The sequence below is a fragment of the Hypomesus transpacificus genome, chromosome 14 (assembly GCF_021917145.1).
Source record: "Hypomesus transpacificus isolate Combined female chromosome 14, fHypTra1, whole genome shotgun sequence".
Classification (NCBI taxonomy): Eukaryota; Metazoa; Chordata; class Actinopteri; order Osmeriformes; family Osmeridae; genus Hypomesus; species Hypomesus transpacificus.
The window spans coordinates 9,450,748-9,473,601 of NC_061073.1; the positions used below are offsets into that span (position 1 = coordinate 9,450,748).

Here is a 22,854-nt window from a genome sequence, read left to right on the forward strand (position 1 = left end):
TCTCCCCCTCAGCTGGCCCCTCCCCCACGCCTCGCTGCACAGTCATTCCAGACATGCTACTCGCAGTGCTGGGAGACAGGGAGGGAGAGCGGAGGGGGAGAGAAGGGGGGGCAGGCCCTGAAAGAGCTCTAATTCATCCAGCTCTGAGATTGTTTCCCCAGGCCTGGCCGCCTGCCGCAGGATCCATCCAGCTCTCCGGCAACGACCCCACAGGCCTGAAAAGCTTTCTGAACACTCGCTAACAACATTCTTGTTCTATTACAGCAAGAGCTTACTTCTTAAGACTGTGAAATATGTATGATTAAAAATAGACTTCCTGATGAGGTTAGTGAAACATGAAGCTCTTCTGTGAGATGAACCTGAAGCAGATTACCAGACAGATTACACTGGTAACACTCGGTTCATTTGGATAGCTAACAGTCCTGTACGCACGAGGAGGACTGAGGTAACAGTCCTGTACGCACGAGGACTGTGAGGTAACAGTTCTGTACGCACAAGGAGGACTGAGGGGAGTGTGTGAAGTGTCCCCCCCCCACACACACAGCCCTGACCAGGGAGCTCCAGATAATCCTGGTTCAACGTGGCAGGCCAGGATTATGCCACGCTGGAGGGTTTACAGCCATGGCAACACTCAGACTGAGATGTGAGAGATTACCTCGGGGAGGAATGTGTTCAAATAATTAAGTGTTATGAAAGACATAACATGGTAGTGCAGCTGTTTACCAGAGAGGAGGGGGAAGGAAAAGAGAAGGAGAGGGGAAGGAGAAGGAAGAGAGTGTGTGTGTGTGTGCAAGGAGGGAGAGGTGTGTGTGTGTGTGTGTGTGTGTGTGTGTAGGGTAGGGTGGTAAAAACACTGTCTGTTCAGAAGGGATTCCTCACATCTCAACATAGCAGCTAACCTCTGGGGTCTGAGATCCTGGCTTCCACACTATAAAAGGCCTTTAGCACCTCCACAGTCCTGTTTCCAGTGTGGGGGCTGGGAGGCCAGGGACTGGGGGAGTGGGGGCTGGGGGGTCGGGGGCTGGGGGGCGGGGGCTAAGAGGGCAACCTCTCCACCATTCCCAGGCCTCCTCCTAGAGCCAGCTCTCCCAGGCGCAGGACAGGAGACAGGTGTCCCTGAGGACCCAGTGTGACCTCCAGGAGGAACAGCAGAGTGCCCAGCAGCCAGCAGCACTGCAAAGCCTGCAGCTCCACACACTGAGACTCACTAGCCTGTGAACCTCCCTGGTCCCACACCTGGTCCCGCACAGCAGAGCTCAGAGGTTCCACACCAGGGCCAGGAGGATGGTGGACAGACAGGGGGACCTCCTCATTAAAAAGGGCCTTGTCTCCTGGCATTGGGCCAACATCATCTTAAACGCTGTGCAGAATTCCACCTTCACACCAACACCTAGGGGACGGCTGTCAGAAATTAAAAATAAACCGCTTTTTCTGTTTTTGGAGCCGGCCATCTTGATTTATTGTACTCCAAAGAGCCATCAGTGAGGAGGCAGAAGGCATTGCAGGGCTTGAAATTAATTCTAGGGGACACACTGATCTGCATTAAAGTTGAGAATGTGGATGAAATGTAATTGGTTATGTAACGTTGGATAGAACAGTGGACCGGTCATTGTAAGTAGGCAGTGTTGGGTAAGTTACTTTTTTTTTTAATGATAATTTCGGACAGCATGCGTGGTTGCCTGTCGTAGCGTAACACATTTATATGTTTATATCAATATATTGGGGGTGACATTTTGACCAGATTTGAATATTGGGGGGGATGTGTGTATTGTGTCCCCCCAACATGTATTATGATTACGGCCTTGCATCACAGAATTCTACAGTACGCAGCGGTAGCATCTCTTCCTGCAATCTAGTTTACAATATTATTTTTTTGCTCACCTTCAGACACTTTCTGCACTGGCGATGTCAAATCAAGTTTTGCCTGCTTAACAGGTGTTGCTGAGGTGTTATCTGTCATGCCAAAGTAAATTCCTTGTCTGTGCAAACTTTCATGGCGATTAAAACCCTTTCTGATTCTGATGAACATGGATCAATCAAAGTGTTCGTCGATGCTGCCTTGTGAGGTGCTTCAGTAGGGTACTTGTGCTAGCCATAGCCGCATATCGTTTTTTCTCCCCAGGACATAGCTTGCACTTCACATTAATGTTCTTGTCAACCTGTGACAAAAAGGTTAAGTACTAATAGGAATATTTCCATTTGGTAAAACAGGTAGAGCTACTTGTTTCAGCCAAGTCCAAAATCTTCCACTTCAAACCGCTAGAGCCCGCGCTTATGCAGCAAAAACTCACGTCTTCCGTGCAACTGCACTACATCTAACAATTTTAAAGAAGCAGCGTTCACATTTACCCTAAAACGATACAATTTACAGTATGTAATTCAAGTAACTGTAATTAAATTACCTACAAATTTACAGTAATCCCTTACTTTACTTTTTCAGTGGATAAGTAATTTAATTACAATAACATGTAACGCGTTACACCCAACACTGGTAGTAGGTTAATGAGTGAGCGTTTTGTAAAGAAATGAAAACAGGTTGCACCATAACAAGAATTTTCACTCGTACAAATGCTCCCAAATATATTTTGAGGTGGCACAGACACTTTCGGGAGCATATGCAACCCTGATGCAATGTTGTGGGGGAATGAATACAGTCCTCCCAGCCAGACGTCTGCAGGAGACTCTACAGTGCAGCAATGTGGGGGCAACTGGTGCTCTGAGCTGCAGGAGACTCTACAGTGCAGCGATGTGGGGGCAACTGGTGCTCTGAGCTGCAGGAGACTCTACAGTCCAGCGATGTGGGGGCAACTGGTGCTCTGAGCTGCAGGAGACTCTACAGTGCAGCGATGTGGGGGCAACTGGTGCTCTGAGCTGCAGGAGACTCTACAGTGCAGCGATGTGGGGGCAACTGGTGCTCTGAGCTGCAGGAGACTCTACAGTGCAGCGATGTGGGGGCAACTGGTGCTCTGAGCTGCAGGAGACTCTACAGTGCAGCGATGTGGGGGCAACTGGTGCTCTGAGCTGCAGGAGACTCTACAGTGCAGCGATGTGGGGGCAACTGGTGCTCTGAGCTGCAGGAGACTCTACAGTGCAGCGATGTGGGGGCAACTGGTGCTCTGAGCTGCAGGAGACTCTACAGTGCAGCGATGTGGGGGCAACTGGTGCTCTGAGCTGCAGGAGACTCTACAGTGCAGCGGTGTGGGGGCAACTGGTGCTCTGAGCTGAAGGAGACTCTACAGTGCAGCGATGTGGGGGCAACTGGTGCTCTGAGCTGCAGGAGACTCTACAGTGCAGCGATGTGGGCCAGAAACACCTGCTAGGGCCAGAAACACCTGCTAGGTCCAGAAACACCTGCTAGGTCCAGAAACACCTGCTAGGTCCAGACACACCACAGCAGACTACAGAGCAAGAAACACAGTTGCTTTCTTCACCTAAACTCATCTACCTACACGCCTCTGTACCTACACATTCTGGCTAAAGTCTTGGTCAAGCATAATGCAGAGATGCTGAGATAACAGCGTGAACTCACAGAGGCTGACTGTGACTGACAGATTCTTGGGCAGCATGACTTAGCCGACTTAGATCTAATCGGACCATTTAAAAAGTGTTATAATTTTTTTCTGGGTACAAACTGCTTCTGAGCAGTAATAATTTACTAACCAAATCAAGGGCGATTAGAGGTTTTAAAAAACTGTATAAAGCTGAGAGATTAAGAGACCAGTAAAAGACTGAGAGAAGCAGACTGGCTGTCTGATACATGATTTGGACTGCAGAACTGACAACGTTCCAGGAGGCTTCTGGAGACAGGCTAGTGGAGGCAGGCTAGTGGAAGCAGGGTTCTGGAGGCAGGCTAGTGGAAGCAGGGTTCTGGAGGCAGGCTAGTGGAGCCAGGCTAGTGGAAGCAGCGTTCTGGAGCCAGGACAGTGGGGGCAGGCTAGTGGAAGCAGGGTTATGGAGCCAGGCTAGTGGAGGCAGGTTAGTGGAAGCAGGGTTATGGAGGCAGGCTAGTGGAGGCAGGCTAGTGGAGGCAGGCTAGTGGAGGCAGGCTAGTGGAAGCAGGGTTATGGAGCCAGGCTAGTGGAGGCAGGTTAGTGGAAGCAGGGTTATGGAGGCAGGCTAGTGGAGGCAGGCTAGTGGAGGCAGGCTAGTGGAGGCAGGCTAGTGGAAGCAGGGTTATGGAGCCAGGCTAGTGGAGGCAGGTTAGTGGAAGCAGGGTTATGGAGGCAGGCTAGTGGAGCCAGGCTAGTGGAAGCAGGGTTATGGAGCCAGGCTAGTGGAGGCAGGCTAGTGGAGGCATGGTTCTGCTGATCAGGATTTCCTGGTCCCCAGCAAGCGGTGGGGAGGGGGGGGGAGGAGGGAGGAGGGGGGTCCCATTAGACACAGGGGCCATTTGTGAGCTAAACGAGATTGGAACTTAAGAGGCAAGCTTTGTCTGACCTTTCACTGGCCGCTTTGCTGCAGTAATCAGAATGTGTCAGGATGGAGCTGCTGACCTCTAAACACCCCCTTCTCTGTCTCAGAGAGAGGAGGGGGAGAGAGAGACAGAGGGGGCAGAGAGAGACAGAGGGGGAGAGAGAGACAGAGGGGGAGAGAGAGACAGAGGGGGCAGAGAGAGACAGAGGAGGGAGGAGAGAGAAGGGAGGGGGAGAGGCAGTGCAAAGCTGAACTGGGGAAAACAGAAGTGGAGAGGTTGTTCTGATGTGAGAGTAGACAGAGGGCCGGACCAGATCACAGGGAATATTACAGATCAAAAAGCTTCTTTCTCTGAGGGTGTGTTGTGAGCTAGTGTGAATGTTTTTATGTTCTGGCAGTGTGTGTGTGTCTGGTGTCTGAGGGCAGCAGGACACATCAAGATGACATTCCTCTGGGGGGGGGGGGGGGGACTAGGTCTGCACCGCCCCACCTCTTCTGCAGTTTCCCTCTAAGATACACACACACCAACCTCAATGAGAGGAAGAGTGAAGAGAGCGAGTGGGAAGAGTGTGTTTTGTCTGCCTCCCCCCCTGAGTCACTCCCTACCTCCCCCCCTGAGTCACTCCCTACCTCCCCCTCTGAGTCACTCCCTACCTCCCCCCCTGAGTCACTCCCTACCTCCCCCTCTGAGTCACTCCCTACCTCCCCCTCTGAGTCACTCCCTACCTCCCCCCCTGAGTCACTCCCTACCTCCCCCTCTGAGTCACTCCCTACCTCCCCCTCTGAGTCACTCCCTACCTCCCCCCCTGAGTCACTCCCTACCTCCCCCTCTGAGTCACTCCCTACCTCCCCCCCTGAGTCACTCCCTACCTCCCCCTCTGAGTCACTCCCTACCTCCCCACCTGAGTCACTCCCTACCTCCCCCTCTGAGTCACTCCCTACCTCCCCCTCTGAGTCACTCCCTCCCCTCCCCCCCTCCAGCAGGCCTGGATAACCATGGGCCGCCTGGTTAAGGAATGTGCTGCAACAATAGCAGCAGTCACACTGGGCACACAGCAGGGGGAGGAGAGGAAGTGAGGAGAGAGCGAGGTCTGACAAGAGAGCGAGGTCTGACAAGAGAGAGAGCGAGGTCTGAGGAGAGAGGGCAAGGTCTGAGAAGAGAGCGAGGTCTGAGAAGAGAGCGAGCGAGGTCTGAGGAGAGAGAGAGCGAGGTCTGAGAGGTGAGGGCGAGTTCTGAGAAGAGAGCGAGGTCTGAGAAGAGAGCGAGCGAGGTCTGAAGAGAGAGCAAGCGAGGTCTGAGAGGAGAGGGTGAGGTCTGAGAGGAGAGCGAGGTCTGAGGAGAGAGAGAGCGAGGTCTGAGAAGAGAGAGAGCGAGGTCTGAGGAGAGAGCGAGGTCTGAGGAGAGAGAGAGCGAGGTCTGAGAAGAGAGAGAGCGAGGTGTGAGGAGAGAGAGAGCGAGGTCTGAGGAGAGAGAGAGCGAGGTCTGAGGAGAGAGAGAGCGAGGTCTGAGAAGAGAGAGAGCGAGGTCTGAGGAGAGAGAGAGCGAGGTCTGAGAAGAGAGAGAGCGAGGTCTGAGGAGAGAGAGCGAGGTCTGAGGAGAGAGAGAGCGAGGTCTGAGGAGAGAGAGAGCGAGGTCTGAGGAGAGAGCGAGGTCTGAGGAGAGAGCGAGGTCTGAGGAGAGAGCGAGGTCTGAGGAGAGAGAGCGAGGACTGAGGAGAGAGCGAGGTCTGAGGGGAGAGAGAGCGAGGTCTGAGGAGAGAGACAGCGAGGTCTGAGAAGAGAGAGAGCGAAGTCTGAGGAGAGGAGAGCGAGGTCTGAGAGGAGAGAGAGCGAGGTCTGAGAAGAGAGAGACCGAGGTCTGAGGAGAGAGAGCGAGGTCTGATGAGAGAGCGAGGTCTGATGAGAGAGCGAGGTCCGTCACGCTGGTAAGAGCAGGATTTGAGTGCTGTCGTCCCACCAGCTCCAGGACTGTGAGAGCACTGCAGTCGGCTGTTTCACAGGCAGCACACCCTCCCAGACACCCTCCCCCACAGCCCCTCTCCTCCTCCGCAGAGACAGCAGATCCAAAAATACCTCCTCATTAAAGTGGCTGCAGGAGCAGGTTACAGGATATCTGGGTAATAAGGGCCGGGATGAGACTCACTATCACTCTGAGTCACATGAAAGAAAATACTTTTTCAGTAAAAAAAAGATAATCTCATCTGAATCCACTGCAGAGGCATGATTGAGTGCTAAAGCAGAGAGCGGCCTGCTCGTCTGGAATGAAGGGTCATGTTTAGAGAACATGACATTTACAGAGACAGGTGTGGAGAGACTTGCAGAAGCAGCTCCTCACTGGAACATCTTTACACCTTCTGTTCAGGTAACCCAGGGTTTCTGACATTTAGAAACTAAATTAAACAAAAAATGACTAATGCTAAACCAGCACATGTTAGAAGTACTGAGCCGCCTCAGTACTGAAGCAGACAAACAGGCAAACAGGCGACCAGTGACACCTGTGCAAACAAGCGACCAGATACACCTGTGCAAACAGGCAACCAGTAACACCTGTTCAAACAAGCGACCAGTGACACCTGTTCAAACAGGCAACCAGTAACACCTGTTCAAACAGGCGACCAGTGACACCTGTTCAAACAAGCGACCAGTAACACCTGTTCAAACAGGCAACCAGTAACACCTGTTCAAACAGGCAACCAGTAACACCTGTTCAAACAGGCGACCAGTGACACCTGTTCAAACAAGCGACCAGTGACACCTGTTCAAACAGGCAACCAGTAACACCTGTTCAAACAGGCAACCAGTAACACCTGTTCAAACAAGCGACCAGTAACACCTGTTCAAACAGGCAACCAGTAACACCTGTTCAAACAAGCGACCAGTGACACCTGTTCAAACAGGCGACCAGTAACACCTGTTCAAACAGGCGACCAGTGACACCTGTTCAAACAAGCGACCAGTGACACCTGTTCAAACAGGCGACCAGTAACACCTGTTCAAACAGGCAACCAGTAACACCTGTTCAAACAGGCGACCAGTGACACCTGTTCAAACAAGCGACCAGTGACACCTGTTCAAACAGGCAACCAGTAACACCTGTTCAAACAAGCGACCAGTAACACCTGTTCAAACAGGCAACCAGTAACACCTGTTCAAACAGGCAACCAGTAACACCTGTTCAAACAAGCGACCAGTAACACCTGTTCAAACAGGCAACCAGTAACACCTGTTCAAACAGGCAACCAGTAACACCTGTTCAAACAAGCGACCAGTAACACCTGTTCAAACAGGCAACCAGTAACACCTGTTCAAACAGGCAACCAGTAACACCTGTTCAAACAAGCGACCAGTGACACCTGTTCAAACAGGCGACCAGTAACACCTGTTCAAACAGGCGACCAGTGACACCTGTTCAAACAAGCGACCAGTGACACCTGTTCAAACAGGCAACCAGTAACACCTGTTCAAACAGGCAACCAGTAACACCTGTTCAAACAGGCGACCAGTAACACCTGTTCAAACAGGCAACCAGTAACACCTGTTCAAACAGGCGACCAGTAACACCTGTTCAAACAAGCGACCAGTAACACCTGTTCAAACAGGCAACCAGTAACACCTGTTCAAACAGGCAACCAGTAACACCTGTTCAAACAAGCGACCAGTGACACCTGTTCAAACAGGCGACCAGTAACACCTGTTCAAACAGGCGACCAGTGACACCTGTTCAAACAAGCGACCAGTGACACCTGTTCAAACAGGCAACCAGTAACACCTGTTCAAACAGGCAACCAGTAACACCTGTTCAAACAAGCGACCAGTAACACCTGTTCAAACAGGCAACCAGTAACACCTGTTCAAACAAGCGACCAGTGACACCTGTTCAAACAGGCGACCAGTGACACCTGTTCAAACAAGCGACCAGTGACACCTGTTCAAACAGGCGACCAGTGACACCTGTTCAAACAGGCGACCAGTGACACCTGTTCTAGGAGCCGTTGAGAGGGTAAGAAGAAAACTGGTGTTTGTAGAAAAAACTCATATTGTTCAAAAGATTACAGGCTGCTGTAGAACAACATAGAGACATTAAAATAATGACCAGAAGCGGATTTCAGGGAATTTATGACCGAGAGTGGCTCTCATCAACCCATGCAATCACCCGCTGACATGGTGGAGAGACAACCCCATCTCAGGGCTGGATGCCTTGGTACAGCACCCAGATGTGTAAACAGGGCAGAGGCATGCAAGGTTGTGACCAGCAGGAGAGCTGTGAGGAGGGTTCAGATGCTAGCGACGGTCCAGATACGGCCTCTAGCTGGGAACCCTCTCGCCCACACAGCCTCTGCTAAATGACTCAATGTAAATGTAGAGCTGGTCAGTATTGAAGTTGTTGCATGTATCAATACCGCCGTAAGAGATTTATTCCAAGGAACAGGTCCTTGTGATGAGATAGACATGCATGTGTCATTTCCATCGCTGTGTAAACTAAAGACATCCTCCAGTGTTTTCCACACATAGACTAATTTGTGGCGGTGCGCCACAGAATCAACACCGGCCGCCACACATTGCGTTTCGTAAACATTTTTTTTTATCGCTATTTAGGTAAAAACACGCAGCGTATTCGTTCAGCTGCATTTCCTTTCCCTGCTCTCCCTCCGTCTCTTTCACGCACGCGTCTTTCTCACATACACACACAGTCACTACGTCAGCACACGTTAGCAACGATGCATACGCCGTTCTAGTGAGACCGACAGCTACATCAGCGAGCCTTCAGCATTAGTGCCGTAGCTAAAGGTCTAGGAAAGTTGAGGCTACTTTTCGCTAGGTACCGACGGACATGTCTTAATCGAAGGTTCCCCTTCGTTGTTTTGGTGAGAAGTTTCAAGAGCTAGCTACTTACCCGGCGTCATGGAGCCGACCAGTTAAATAGTTATTTAGCACCCTGTATGCAGCGTCGCTACCTGCATATGCAGAAATTATTTGTTTGTTGTTGTTGATTGATTTTGTGAATTATTTCGACCCCCCCCCGGTCTGACATGAAACAACACCCCCCCCCCCCCCCCCCCCCCCCCCCCGCCACATATAGCTTTCTAATCTGTGGGAAACACTGTCCTCCATTATCAAAACAAGCTCGTTCCAGCGGATCAACAAAGCACCAGAACAAGAACTCTTACCTTTTCACTCTTTACTTTCTTCACGTCCCTGCACTCCCCGCTGTCCATGTCTTCAGGCTCACTCTTAATGGCCACCGGCGCCACAACCCCTGTGGCATCTACGGTCATATTCCCAACCTGCTCGGCCGCAACCAAGTCTGTGTTCAGCGAGCCCTCGAAGGGGAGGACGGGGGCCCCAGACTCCTTCTCAGCGTTAGCCACCCCAGCGGCAACTACATCCCCTTTCTCCTTCTTAGTTTTCCCAGCAGCCCCGTCCCTCTCCTTCCTCCCGCAGGGCTGCGTGCGCGAGGCCTTGCTGCTCTTCTCGGGTCCCTTCCCGGTGCTGGCGGCTGCTGGCGGCCCCAGAGCCGCGGGGGGGGCAGTGGGGGCGGGAGGGTCGGCGTGGGGGCGCACCTGGGGGTCCTTCTTGGCCCCGTCTGAGGCTGAGGCCTTGCCACTGTCCTTACAGTTCTTACTGCGCTTAGATCTGGGTTTGCCATCCTTCCCCTGGGCGGAGGGTACGGGGGTAACAAAGGTAATGTTCTCGGGGAGCCCGGCCACCGCAGCAGCAGGGCCCGCCAGCCCCCCGCCATCCTTACTGACCGACATCTCTAGTTTGTCTTTCTCCAAGTCAGCGTCAAGGTCAATGATCAGATTTCCAACACCGATGTCCCACTCATCACCACTGTCGTAAGTGTCCACTGCGTTTGAGTCCACACCTTTCCCTCCTGCAGTGACACTGCTTAGGGACATCTTAGTGCCAGCGGCCCAGCTGTGCCCCGGGGGTTGGCCTCCTCAGAGGACACGCTCGCACTCAGGGCTGTCTCTCCCCCTGCCCGCTCACCCACATCTTGGCCTGTAAACCAGACAACACATGGTTAGAGAATGCTGCCACGGTCACACTGATGATGCGTTTAGCATAGCAACATAACTGGTATGTGAGCTAAACATGAGAAAATGGGGTTATCGTTAGCTTGAAACAGATTTTCCTTGGGCCTTGTATGTAGTGTGATGGTAGCTAATGGTAATTTAACGGAACCCATTCTTTTCTGTCTGATACGGTAGTGATGACTAGGGTCCAGTTGGAGAACAGACCAGCCACGTGGCCACACCACGTGTGATGAACAGACTCGTCTAGAAACCAGGGTCAGAGAGAGCAGAGAGGCACCATGTGCCACAAAACTAATTACCTCCCATGATGCACTTTTGACAATACTGACACTTAAAATATGTGTCCTTGGGCAAGGCACTTCACCCTACTTGTCTCGGGGAATGTCCCTGTACTTACTGTAAGTGGCTCAGAATAAGAGTGTCTGCTAAATGACTAAATGGAATGGAATGGAATAAACATACTACCTTATTTCGTTTTTTAGGAGCTGCTAAAATAAAAAACTGTTCTTGTGTGATTTTGTGGGAATTTTTGAAACTTTCTAAATGATCAAGTCATCGGCACAAGGGCGCCTCTCAAGCCTTTCCACAACACTGGGTTGGTAACTACTTGTGTGTCAGAAAAGCAGCATCTCTTTCACACTCCTCTCTTCAACCTCCCTGCCCCTGTACACAATGACAGGCCTTTCAGACAGCACACAGAGAGAGAGGTGGAAAAGGAGGGGGTAGGTTCCCCTACCTGACACAGTTTCGGGTGTAAGCTGTAGAACAGGCTGTCATGGCATTATTGACTTATCACACATGCTAATTAAACCCTTGGCAATGTGTGAGAAGCTAAACTCTAAACTACAATTCAATGATTCCATTCATTTCTAACAATGAGGAGGGTAAGGCTGTTTGACACATGATCCCGTCTGATTCACATATGAGCTTAAACAAAGCAAGGACATGGCCTTCTGGTCCATCAACTAGACAGACACAAATTTGACATAATACTTTGGTCCCCAAATATTTTTTTATTGTGGTGTACATGTCATGACACAAATAACAGGATGAAGATAGGAAGTGTTTGAAGACTGGGCTGGATGAGCCTGAGGTGTGTGTGTGTGTGCTTCTGAGTGTCGCCACTCAGCCCTTCTGTAGGCGCTCGCTGGACAGCGAAATGCCCTGGCGAAGCTTGATTGGCTGAGAAGCCAGATGGTCAGACAGGGGAGAATAACTCCGGTAGTCTGGTCTAATCCTTCAGTTAGTCACACAGCTCGGGCCAACAGATCTGCTTCAGTTCCCGCCAAACACAACCACAAGCACAAAGATTTATGAGGACACAAAGACATGAGCTGCCAGACACCTTCACATTAACAACTGGCCAGCTGAAGTTCAGACTCTAAATGACCCTGTTTATTCTGAAGCCTTAAAACAGAACGCCAGAGCTAATCTGAGAACTGCCTTTCTAGTGAACGGCCACTAATTCCAGATTTAATTAAACAAACCGTAGTCTGAGGATTTCAGCGGGATCGCCGCACATGATTACAACATGATTACAAAATGTCAGTTTGTTTCATCATCTTTCCAGAAGCAGCCTCATGACCCAACTTTCTACCAGTGTTTCCAACACATAGACAAATTTGTGGCGGTGCGCCACACAATCAACACCGGATGCCACATATTGTGTTTCGTTATTTATTTATTTTTTGCTTTTTAAAACACGCAGCATATTCGATCAGCTGCATTTTCTTTCCCTGCTGTCCTTCTGTCTCTCAAAAAAATCACACATATACACCAGATTATCCTAATAAAGTCTGGCCTACTTCCACAACCTTTCAATTTTCAAAAGTGTTTTAGACAAAACTGAAATAAATTGCTAATTTCTGAAAATAGCATTAAATCCACGCTAATACTAATAACTTTTCCAAAATTGTGTGCCTGTTTGTGCACATTCAGAAAATATTTTGCACTGTGAATTTTCACTGTCAGTTCTGTTTTTGAATAAAGGGTTGGAAATTAATGCTTTTTTGTTTTTTGATCCGATTAATCAATTAATCGAATAAAGAATCAACAGATTAATCAATTACTAAAATAATCGTTAGTTGCAGCCCTAATTGTGACATTTATAGAAAAAGAAACGTTTCAAATTTTGATTAGTCAATTTTCAGAAGTGCTAGTCTTGGTCGACCAAAGAAAATCTTAGTCAGGGACATCCCAACAATAATGACGCTTTATTTCAGTATATCACTTAATAATTTAAACAACTCGCTACTCTTATGTGTCTCCACAAGTATCTCTGCAATATGATCATCAACCCATATTTGCTGAAGAGCCTTCACTTCATCATTCCCCCACGCTTTCCCTCAACTAATTTCGCTGCTAATGAGTGGCACTGCTGTCTCCGCCAAGTTTAAATTCTTTTTTCAACCCACAATGCACTACATTTTGGTTTGCTTCCTGGAATAAGTCAATATCAATGTTCCTTCTAAGCTGCGCGCCTGCGCGGCCGCCCAGACCAGTTGAAGGACCCGCGCACTAGATTTTCCAGACCGCCCACAAAATAAAATCTGTATTATTTTTTGATATAATTATTTTATAAAACCAATAAATGTTCAGTTGATGGGCGAAATGCGGCGAAGCCCACTTCATACATTTCAATGTCACTCTAGACGCAGGCTTTTAACAAAACAACGACACTGGCGCTCTGCTCAAGCTTTGACTGGTAACGAAAATCAGACACGTTACCTTTACAGGCGAAGAGCGTAGGTTTGCGTAGGGCCCATAGGGACTAGTCACGACCAAAGTTTGGGAAAGATACAATTGTCCCCACCAATATTTTGAAAATTTTCGGGGGGAAAAAATTGCACATATATTTGCAAAACTCAGTTGCATTATTATCTTTACTATGATGTCTTCGTCTTGCTCAAGTTACTGCTGCCATTTAACCAGGAGGCATATGCGCATCCTGTTTTACGCCTGCTTTTAACAGGCGGATCATTTTTCACCGCAAAATAGAGTTGCGCTTTCACAGGAGGTTTTTGTACATACTGCGGAATACATAATTGGGCGCACTTTACGCATCCCCTCCCATCTCTTTATGGGAAACTCCCAGTTTCCCCTTGACTCTCCCGTAAATGCATATGCATGACATGGAAAAGCACAATTTGCCATTTTCAGTTCCCGCGACAGACAGTCTGCGCTTTTACCTCAGTGCGGCATGTTTGTACATACCTCGCCATGCATTTAACGTGCATGCTGCGTAACAAATATGCCTGAAGTGGGCGCAAAAGCGTTAGTACATGAGGCCCTGTGCGTCTGCAGCTCCACCACCTCCAGAAGCGGCTGCTGCATGTTGGTTGAGATGCGGTGGGCGTCTTGCACCGAGCGTGTGAGAAATAAATATGAACACGTCGAGCAGCACCAGGCAATGGAGCCGTCAGGCCAAATACTGTCCTACCTGACGTCACAATGCCGTTCTGAAGCAAGGACGCGTCCGTCGCTATGGCGACCTTAAATTCCTGAGATATCTACGCGTGCTAGCAGGTAAACTGTCATGGTTGATATACTGGTTACTAGGTAGGAAGTTTTGTATTTAGGCTTATTTAAACCAGTTTATTCTACTCTAAGATTTAAAGTTTTTACTCGTTCAACATTCCCTAGACAGCAACGCGCACAGGTAGAATACTATACGTGTTGCCTTCCCGGTTTGTAAAAATTTATGCTAAATCTGTATTTTTTTCCACGAAAAACAACTAGCTAGCACTAGCTATCGAAGGAGTGAAAACTTTAAATTGTAGAGTAGAATAAACTGGTTTAAATAAGCCTAAATACAAAACTTCCTACCTAGTAACCAGTATAGCAACCATGACAGTTTCCTGCTAGCACGCGTAACTATCTCAGGAATTTAAGGTTTGCATAGCGACGAACGCATCCTTGCTTCGGAATGGCATTGTGATGTCAGGTAGGACACTATTTGGCCCTAGGACACTATTTGGCCTGACAGAGCCAATGATCTCACGAGAAGTACATATACACAGGCACTGCTTTAGTTTTCTAAAGAGCTGACATGAAGCCCTGCATGACTACAGGAGAAGAGTCTAAAGAGCTGACATGAAGCCCTGCATGACTACAGGAGAAGAGTCTAAAGAGCTGACATGAAGCCCTGCATGACTACAGGAGAAGAGTCTAAAGAGCTGACATGAAGCCCTGCATGACTACAAGAGAAGAGTCTAAAGAGCTGACATGAAGCCCTGCATGACTACAGGAGAAGAGTGACTGACACTTTCTTTAGCCCTTATTAGATCTGCAGGGTTCCCCTCAACTCTCCCTGGAACAATCAGCACAAATCAACACAAATACCTGTGTACTTTAGTACTCATCTGACATAGGATTTCCACAACTAGAAAAGGGCTTTGGATGGAGACGAGTATTGAAAATAACAGCAGTGTAGTGTTACCTTAGCAACTAGACTCTGCTCATGGTTCAGCCTCCCACCCCCCCAAAAAAAGTAGGATATGAAAGATCTCACAGACAGATGTTGTCCTTGGCACAAAAGTAAAATGCCTCACTCAACTGTCATTGATGTGGAGGCCGCTTGGAGATAGTTTTGACAACAGCCGTGGTGAGAAGGTTGCCTGTTTTTGCTCACTGAGCATGCCACCTTCACTTTACAACAAAGTCTGTGTTCGTGTGTGCTTGTGTGAACAGTAATTGGGGTACGCTCAAGAGCTTTCACAAGCATATGGCACACGTTTCGTTCCACTGATCTCTCCACATCAAACATTTTCCTTTTAATACATCCCATTCCGGCAGATCATTCCTTTTTATCCACCGTACCTCTATGGAAAAAGATTCCCGCTAGAATACCATGATGCAGCAAAAGCCTGGCATCTATTTAATCCAGGAGGGCTGTGTGCCTGGCTGCGAGCAGGGCTCAGCAGCTAGCAGGGCTCAGCAGTAAGCTGGGCTCAGCAGATAGCAGGGCTCAGCAGATAGCAGGGCTCAGCAGTGAGCAGGGCTCTGCAGAGAGCAGGGCTCAGCAGTGAGCAGGGCTCAGCAGTGAGCAGGGCTCAGCAGTGAGCAGGGCTCAGCAGCGAGCAGCGCTCAGCAGTGAGCAGGGCTCAGCAGCAAGCAGGGCTCAGCAGCGAGCAGCGCTCAGCAGTGAGCAGGGCTCAGCAGTGAGCAGGGCTCAGCAGTGAGCAGGGCTCTGCAGAGAGCAGGGCTCAGCAGTGAGCAGGGCTCAGCAGCGAGCAGCGCTCAGCAGAGAGCAGGGCTCAGCAGTGAGCAGGGCTCAGCAGCGAGCAGGGCTCAGCAGAGAGCAGGGCTCAGCAGCGAGCAGGGCTTAGCAGCGAGCAGGGCTCAGCAGAGAGCAGGGCTCTGCAGTGAGCAGGGCTCAGCAGCTAGCAGGGCTCAGCAGCTAGCAGGGCTCAGCAGAGAGCAGGGCTCTGCAGCGAGCAGGGCTCAGCAGCAAGCAGGGCTGGAGCACAGCCTGGCCTCGCCACATCAGTCAGTCACAGAAACCCTGGTGGCTGGCTGGGCTGCTGCTGCTCTGTAAATAACGTCTCTAAACTAATTTAGCTTTCCCTGCCACATGCCAGTGAGCCGTAGGAGTGAACAGGGAGGGGAGGCAGCAGAGAGCCTGGGCAGGCAGGCCCCCAGCCCCTCCCTCCACACGAAGGGCCTAATTAACACAGGCATTCACAGCGGTTGCCTCCATCTGATGAGAAACGTGGAAGGAAAATGAAGCAGCGAAGGAGGGAGATGACAGACGGGGGGTCAGATCGATTCCTACTGCAGTTCTGACAGCCTCTCTTTGGTGCTTGCAGAAACCAGCGAGAAAACAGGCAACATGATGAGCAGCAGGAGAAAACAAGAGATTACACACAGAACTCTGACCCCATTGAGGGGAGTCTCTCTGCTTGTCTGCTGCGCTGTCTTTTAGTTTTAATTCCCCCGTCACTGCAAAGTAATTGAGGATCTCAAATAAAGAATGGGTTTCAAAGCCTGTTGGCTGAGAGAGAGAAAGTGACAGGCTCTGTGTGAATCAAAGAGAGCTCTGTGAAGAGGCCTGGGGGGGGGGGGGGGGGGGGGGGGGGGGGGGGGGGGGGGGGGGGGGGGGGGGCAGCACTTCCTCTTGGTTAGATTAGGTGTTACATTAGATGAAAGCACTGCAGCTGTTTTTATCTTCCCTTCTGGGTCTTTTCCCCCTCCTCCTGAGAGAGCGTGTGGAGACCTCAGAAGGCAGAAGCAGCCCTGTGGCCCGAGAGAGGGGTGATCCAACTTGTGTTTGGAGATGATGTCACCCTGAGTGATCCAGGCAGTGCTCCGACTTCCGGCTCTGACTGCTCTGCTATTGACTGAGGCTGCCAGCAAGCCTGCTAGCAAACACTCACTGAACCCAAACAGGTAGCTTCGCCCGCCGGCATTCTTCAGCTCTCATTAGGGGAGACAGGCAGCTCCCATGCAGCCCCCAGGACGCCTGCCAGGCTAGTAAGTCACCAGGTTTCACCCTCAGCCCATTGGAGCTGCCACCTCCAGCTGCCAACCTAGCAGCTGCAGGTGAACCTCTCTGTGGCCTGGCCAGGGCTGGGGGGGCAGCTGTACTGTCTGGGGAGGCCGTGTTGCCCTGGTAGTCACTTCAGAAGAATCAGACAAAACAGTAACACTACCTGTACTGAACAGGAAGAGCACAGTAAGAGGGTTCACAGCCCATGCCAGGGTAAAAGCTTTGATGCGCTTATGTGTATGTTTGGATCAGCATCATTCATCAAATCCTGTCCTGGGGTTGGCTCACAATAGCACAGTTAACCTGCCAGGGGGAACTGGCATTTTGCCTACGCTACAATTAGTTCATGGATATTGTTTTTAACATTTTAATGAAGGATTAACCTTCTCTGGTCTGGAGTGTGGTGTTCGCTTCGCCGAATGCCCACGTGAGCAGCTGACGGACTGTAGGGAAATTTGAAAAGGTGATGTTCTAGTAAATGATTTCCCAATTCATCCACAGCACTCTATTCTTCAGCATTCACACCTCTCTCTCACTGAATCAATATTTCATGTACAAGAAAGCTGCAAAGCTTTTCCCTCTGGAAAGGGAGTGAATTCCAGCAGTAATTTGTCATTTCAATAACGCCGGGCCAAAAGAGAACTGTTTCCACACGAGTATCCATGGCAACAGACTCGCGGAATAAGAAATTCCATTTTGATCCCAATTTCGCATCATGCCAGTCGTGATCAAAGCCTGTACAATAGAAGATGGACAAAAATGTCCCTAGTCTTGATAACATAGCCTGGGGATCAGACACTGCATGGGCTCTGTGATTGACACCTTTAGGGCAAAGAGAGATATCCTCCAGCCATGCAGATAACCACTCCATAAAAGATATCCTCCAGCCATGCAGATAACCACTCCATAAGACATATCCTCCAGCCATGCAGATAACCACTCCATAAAAGATATCCTCCAGCCATGCAGATAACCACTCCATAAGACATATCCTCCAGCCATGCAGATAACCACTCCATAAAGGATATCCTCCAGCCATGCAGATAACCACTCCATAAAGGATATCCTCCAGCCATGTAGATAACCACTCCATAAAAGATTTCCTCCAGCCATGCAGATAACCACTCCATAAGAGATATCCTCAAGCCATCCAGATAACCACTCCATAGAGGATATCCTTCAGCCATGCAGATAACCACTCCACAAGAGATATCAGTGTTTCCCACAGATTAGAAATCTAATTGTGGCGGGGAGGGGGTGGGGGTTGTCAGACCGGGGGGGAGGTCGTAATAATTCCTTCGTTAATAATTCGTTACACAGTTAATTTGTTAATAATTTGTTACATTAAATATTAATCCAAAATGATTCACACCTTCACAAAATTAACAACAACTAACATATCATTTCTGCATTATGCATGTAGCAACGCTAGTGCTAAACAACTATTTAACTGGTCGGCTCTGGACTTGACGCCGGGTAAGTAGCTAGCTAGCTCTTGAGACTTCTCACCAAAAGAACGAAGGGGAAACTTCGAGTACTTTAAGTCACTCTGGATAAGAGCGTCTGCTAAATGTAAATGTGAGTAAGGTACCTATCGAAAAGTAGCCTCAACTTTCCTCGACTTTTAGCTACGGCACTAATGCTGAAGGCTCGCTGATATAGCTGTCGGTCTTACTAGTAGAACGGCATATGTATGCATTGTTGCTAACGTGTGCTGACGTTGTGACTGTGTGCATATGTGAGAAAGATGCATGAGTGACAGAGACGGATGGAGAGTAGGGGAAAGGAAATGCAGCTGAACGAATACGCTGCGTGTTTTAACCTAAATAGCGATAAAAAAAAATGTTTTACCAAACGCAATATGTGGCGGCCGGTGTTGATTGTGTGGCGCACCGCCACAAATTAGTCTATGTGTGGGAAACACTGGATATCCTCCAGCCATGCAAATACCCACTCCATAATAGATATTCTCCAGCCATGCAGGTAACCACTCTAGGGCTGCAACAACTAATCGATTAAAATCGATTATTAAAAGCGTTGGCAGCTAATTTAATTATCGATTTGTTGTGTCGCGCGATTATTACGCCACTCAATATGTCACAGACTTAAGAGTATAAAAAAAAAAAGTTTAGTTGAGTGCAGAGGTGGAGGAAAGACCAACGGAGAGACATTGTTGAGTAACGTTGTTCTGAAACACATAGCGGAGGCAGAGAAATCAGTACGACCCAAGTCATCCAAGGTGTGGGAGCATTTCACACTAAATACATCGAAACAGTGTGTTAATTGACCGAGGTGAAGTTAGTTTCATATTCGACATTCGTCTCACATTCGGAAGACGCTACTTTGGAGCATTGCGTTAGGGACCGGGTGAAAACAAACCATACCATTTTGAAAAATGTTATAATATTTTTGGGATATAAAACCTCAAACAGACTCCAGAGTATCTTAACAATGTCTGGTATACTTCCACAGGTTGTCCTTGTCCATGAGGTTTGGTCTTCGCATCGGACCAGCTGGCTGAAAGCGGAATTCCCATATCTCTTTAAATACCCTGCTTGACCTTTTTGGTGTAAAACTTTTGTTGTAGGATTAACCGAACTATAAAATGTTGAACTTTGTGACATTCCCTTTTTCCCTTCCGAAAAAAATGCATGGAATTTTCTACAATTATGTCTCGATTTTCCCCAAAAAAATAAACGTACCATCCAAAATAAGAACTTGCCGGGTGGATTTTTCGGCAAAAAAAAATAAACGTACCGGTACGTTTATTTGGGAGATAAGAGTATGTGTGTAGGGATGTCACGAGAACCGATACTTACGATACCTTTCGATGCTAAAATAACAAAACACCGACAATGCCCATTTTTTTGAATTACCGTAAGCACCGTGAGCGCCGATGCCAGATGTTAGCATCGGTGCTGGGCCTCTTCTGGAACAGATGGGGGCAGTATTCATGAGTGTTCCAGTCGACGTTTACATTCAGAAAACCAAGAAGGCAACTGCAGCCGCAGCAATCGCCCCACCTCGACTTGTTTACAACAAAGGCACAAAAAGTCGTGTTTGGAAATAGCCTACTTTGCGTTTCAGGCAGATGACCGTGGCGCTATAATTAATCTGCAGAAGCCACTATGCAGAAGATGCTACCTTGTTCTTCAGATCAAGGGAGGTAATACTTCCAATTTAGCTAAGCAACTGAAAGATCGTCATCCGGATTTGTTTAAAGAATTCAAGGTGAGCCATACCAGAAGAGCAGCACCGACGCTAACATCTGGCATCATACAAAATAAATCAATGTTCGTTGTGGTCGCGGCGAAGTTTTGAATACATCCAAAGAATGCACTTTTTCTGTTTTTTAATCTGTCATACACGTTACTGTACAGGATGTTGGACATGGTGGGCACTAGTGTTACAATGGCTTATGTTATGTACTTAGTTTGGGTTAGCTATGCTGTAGTTTTAACGTTCATGGCTGAATACTCCACTCTGTTGGCCTACAACATTTTATTCACAATTCTAACAAAAAAACGCATTCTGGTAGATTGTTCATATTTGCGCACATGCATGGCTTTCAGGTGGTGAAAAAGATTGCTAGTGTTTCCATCTTTGGCTAGCAAAAATTTGACAACACAACTTAGAGTACTGTTTGTTGGTCAAGGTCGGCTAACTTGAAACCAAACCATTTCCAAACGACAGAAGAAGCCCCCTTATTTTTTAACCAATTCTTCTTCATCAAATCAACCCCACTGGCGTTATTTTCGGACATCATTAACGCTTGCTTACACTTACACTTGCCAACAAAAGCAATTTACTCCGATGAATGTTTGCTTCCTCTGGAGTTGCACTAGCTTGTTTGTTGACTTTCATTGGCTGGCACAATGCGTGCAGCGTCCATGCTTGAATGTTTTTTTAGTAAAATATACTAATTTGTGAACTAGCCCACTAGGCTGTATCACTTGACTTATATTTTATACCAAACAGAAACACTTTACTTAATACATTTAATAATATATTGTGATATCCATGATATGGCTTAATCCATATCATGGCACAACGCCATACCGGTATTCGTGTTCATACCGGTATACCGCCCACCCCTACCTCAGACCCAGCCTCAGACCCAGCCACGCACCCAGCCTTAGACCCAGCCACGCACCCAGCCTCAGACCCAGCCACGCACCCAGCCTCAGACCCAGCCAGTCCCTCCCTGCTCTATCTGGTCGCAGCAGACTGGTGCTGTTTGGGTCAGCAGGGACTCAGGTCTAAGCCACACACTGTGCAGACCTCTACAGAGAAACACTTTCATATCACCCCTTGTGCTGCCAGATAAGCAGCAGAGAAAGAAATAAAACATTTCCTACTGCTTTCATCTCGATTCCCATGGCGCATATAAAGCAGGGCAGTCTGAACACATCGGAGTTCACTCCATCATGATCAGTGGATGAGTCTGGGAGAGAAAAAGGGGAAAAAAGCGATTTGGCAGGCAGAATGAGAGCCCCCCTGGGTAATAGGTTCTCAGAGAGGGAGCGTGCAGTCCCGGCCGCCATGTCACAGATCATTTCCAGGTCGTTTACACACTGCAGCAGGGCTCTGGGCCCCCGGACAAGCCTGCCTCCACAAACCTGACAAGTTGCCAGATTGATTTTCCCGGAAGTGTTAAGCGCAGCTATGGAGAATTTACAGGAGACTCCACCAGAGCGCTGATCTCAGCTGAGCCCAGGCCACTTAAACGTCGCTGCATCCAACCTGAAAGACATTTCCCTTCGGTCATCCGTGTGATCAGCACACACGACTATAGCAACTTAACTGTTCATGAGACAGTATTGACTCTGCAGTCCCTGTATTAACATTAGATAAGTGGGCACATGTGAAATGTTTTGAATGTTCCAGTGTAGTCTAGGATGTGATTAGGATGTGATTAGCCAGTGATCCAGCAAGCAGGTGTTACAAACAGACTTTTTACAAGCATAAGCTACATTTCCCATGAACACTGTTCAACACAGTCTAGCAGGACAGTGTCTCTCTGAACAGTCCTTCCACTGTTCAACACAGTCTAGCAGGACAGTGTCTCTCTGAACAGTCCTTCCACTGTTCAACACAGTCTAGCAGGACAGTGTCTCTCTGAACAGTCCTTCCACTGTTCAACACAGTCTAGCAGGACAGTCTCTCTGAACAGTCCTTCCATCAGCACAGTGGCTCAGTTGTTAGCACTGTCGCCTCACAGCAAGAAGGTCCCTGGTTCGAACCCCGGTCGCTCCCTTTCTCTGTGGAGTTTACATGTTCTCATGTACATGCCTGCGTGGGTTTCCTTCAGGTACTCTGGTTTCCCCCACCATCATAAAGACATGCATTGTGTGAATGAATGTTGGTAATGAATGTTGGTGGTGGTCGGAGGGGCCGTAGGCGCTGATTGGCAGCCACGCTTCTGTCAGTCTGCCCCATGGCAGCTGTGGCTACAGTCAGTCTGCCCCAGGGCAGCTGTGGCTACAGTCAGTCTGCCCCATGGCAGCTGTGGCTACAGTCAGTCTGCCCCATGGCAGCTGTGGCTACAGTCAGTCTGCCCCAGGGCAGCTGTGGCTACAGTTGTAGCTTACCACCACCGGTTTGACTATGAATGAGTGAGTATGAATGGGTGAATGAGAGGCAAACTTTGTAAAGCTCTTTTAGTGCCACTAAGGTAGAAAAGCACTATATAACCCATATGCACCCAGCCGCTAGTCCAAGTACTGGTCCTCTCCAAGTTGGACTACTGCAACTCGCTGCTCGCTGGTCTCCCAGCATGTACAACCCGCCCTCTTCAGAGGATTCAGAATGCAGCGGCCCGCCTGGTCTACAATCTACCCAGACGCTCCCATGTTACCCCCCTCCTCATCTCTCTCCACTGGCTACTGACCTTCCGAGCAGTGAACGGAACTGCAC

General features: G+C 48.9%; 1 protein-coding gene across 3 annotated transcripts in view; it reads right to left on the reverse strand.

Moving 5' to 3' along the window:
• znf609a (zinc finger protein 609a) overlaps positions 1-22,854 on the reverse strand; it is an 86,643-nt gene that overhangs the window by 48,990 nt on the left and 14,799 nt on the right. For 2 of the 3 annotated variants that reach the window (XM_047033186.1, XM_047033184.1), the window contains exons 2-3: positions 21,297-21,382; positions 9,582-10,416 (exon numbers count right to left, since the gene is read on the reverse strand). In XM_047033186.1, coding sequence (XP_046889142.1) covers positions 9,582-10,313 — 732 coding nt within the window. In that variant the 5' untranslated portion in view covers positions 10,314-10,416; positions 21,297-21,382. The remainder of the gene's footprint in view (positions 1-9,581; positions 10,417-21,296; positions 21,383-22,854) is intronic. The other variant, XM_047033185.1, reaches the window with a different exon arrangement.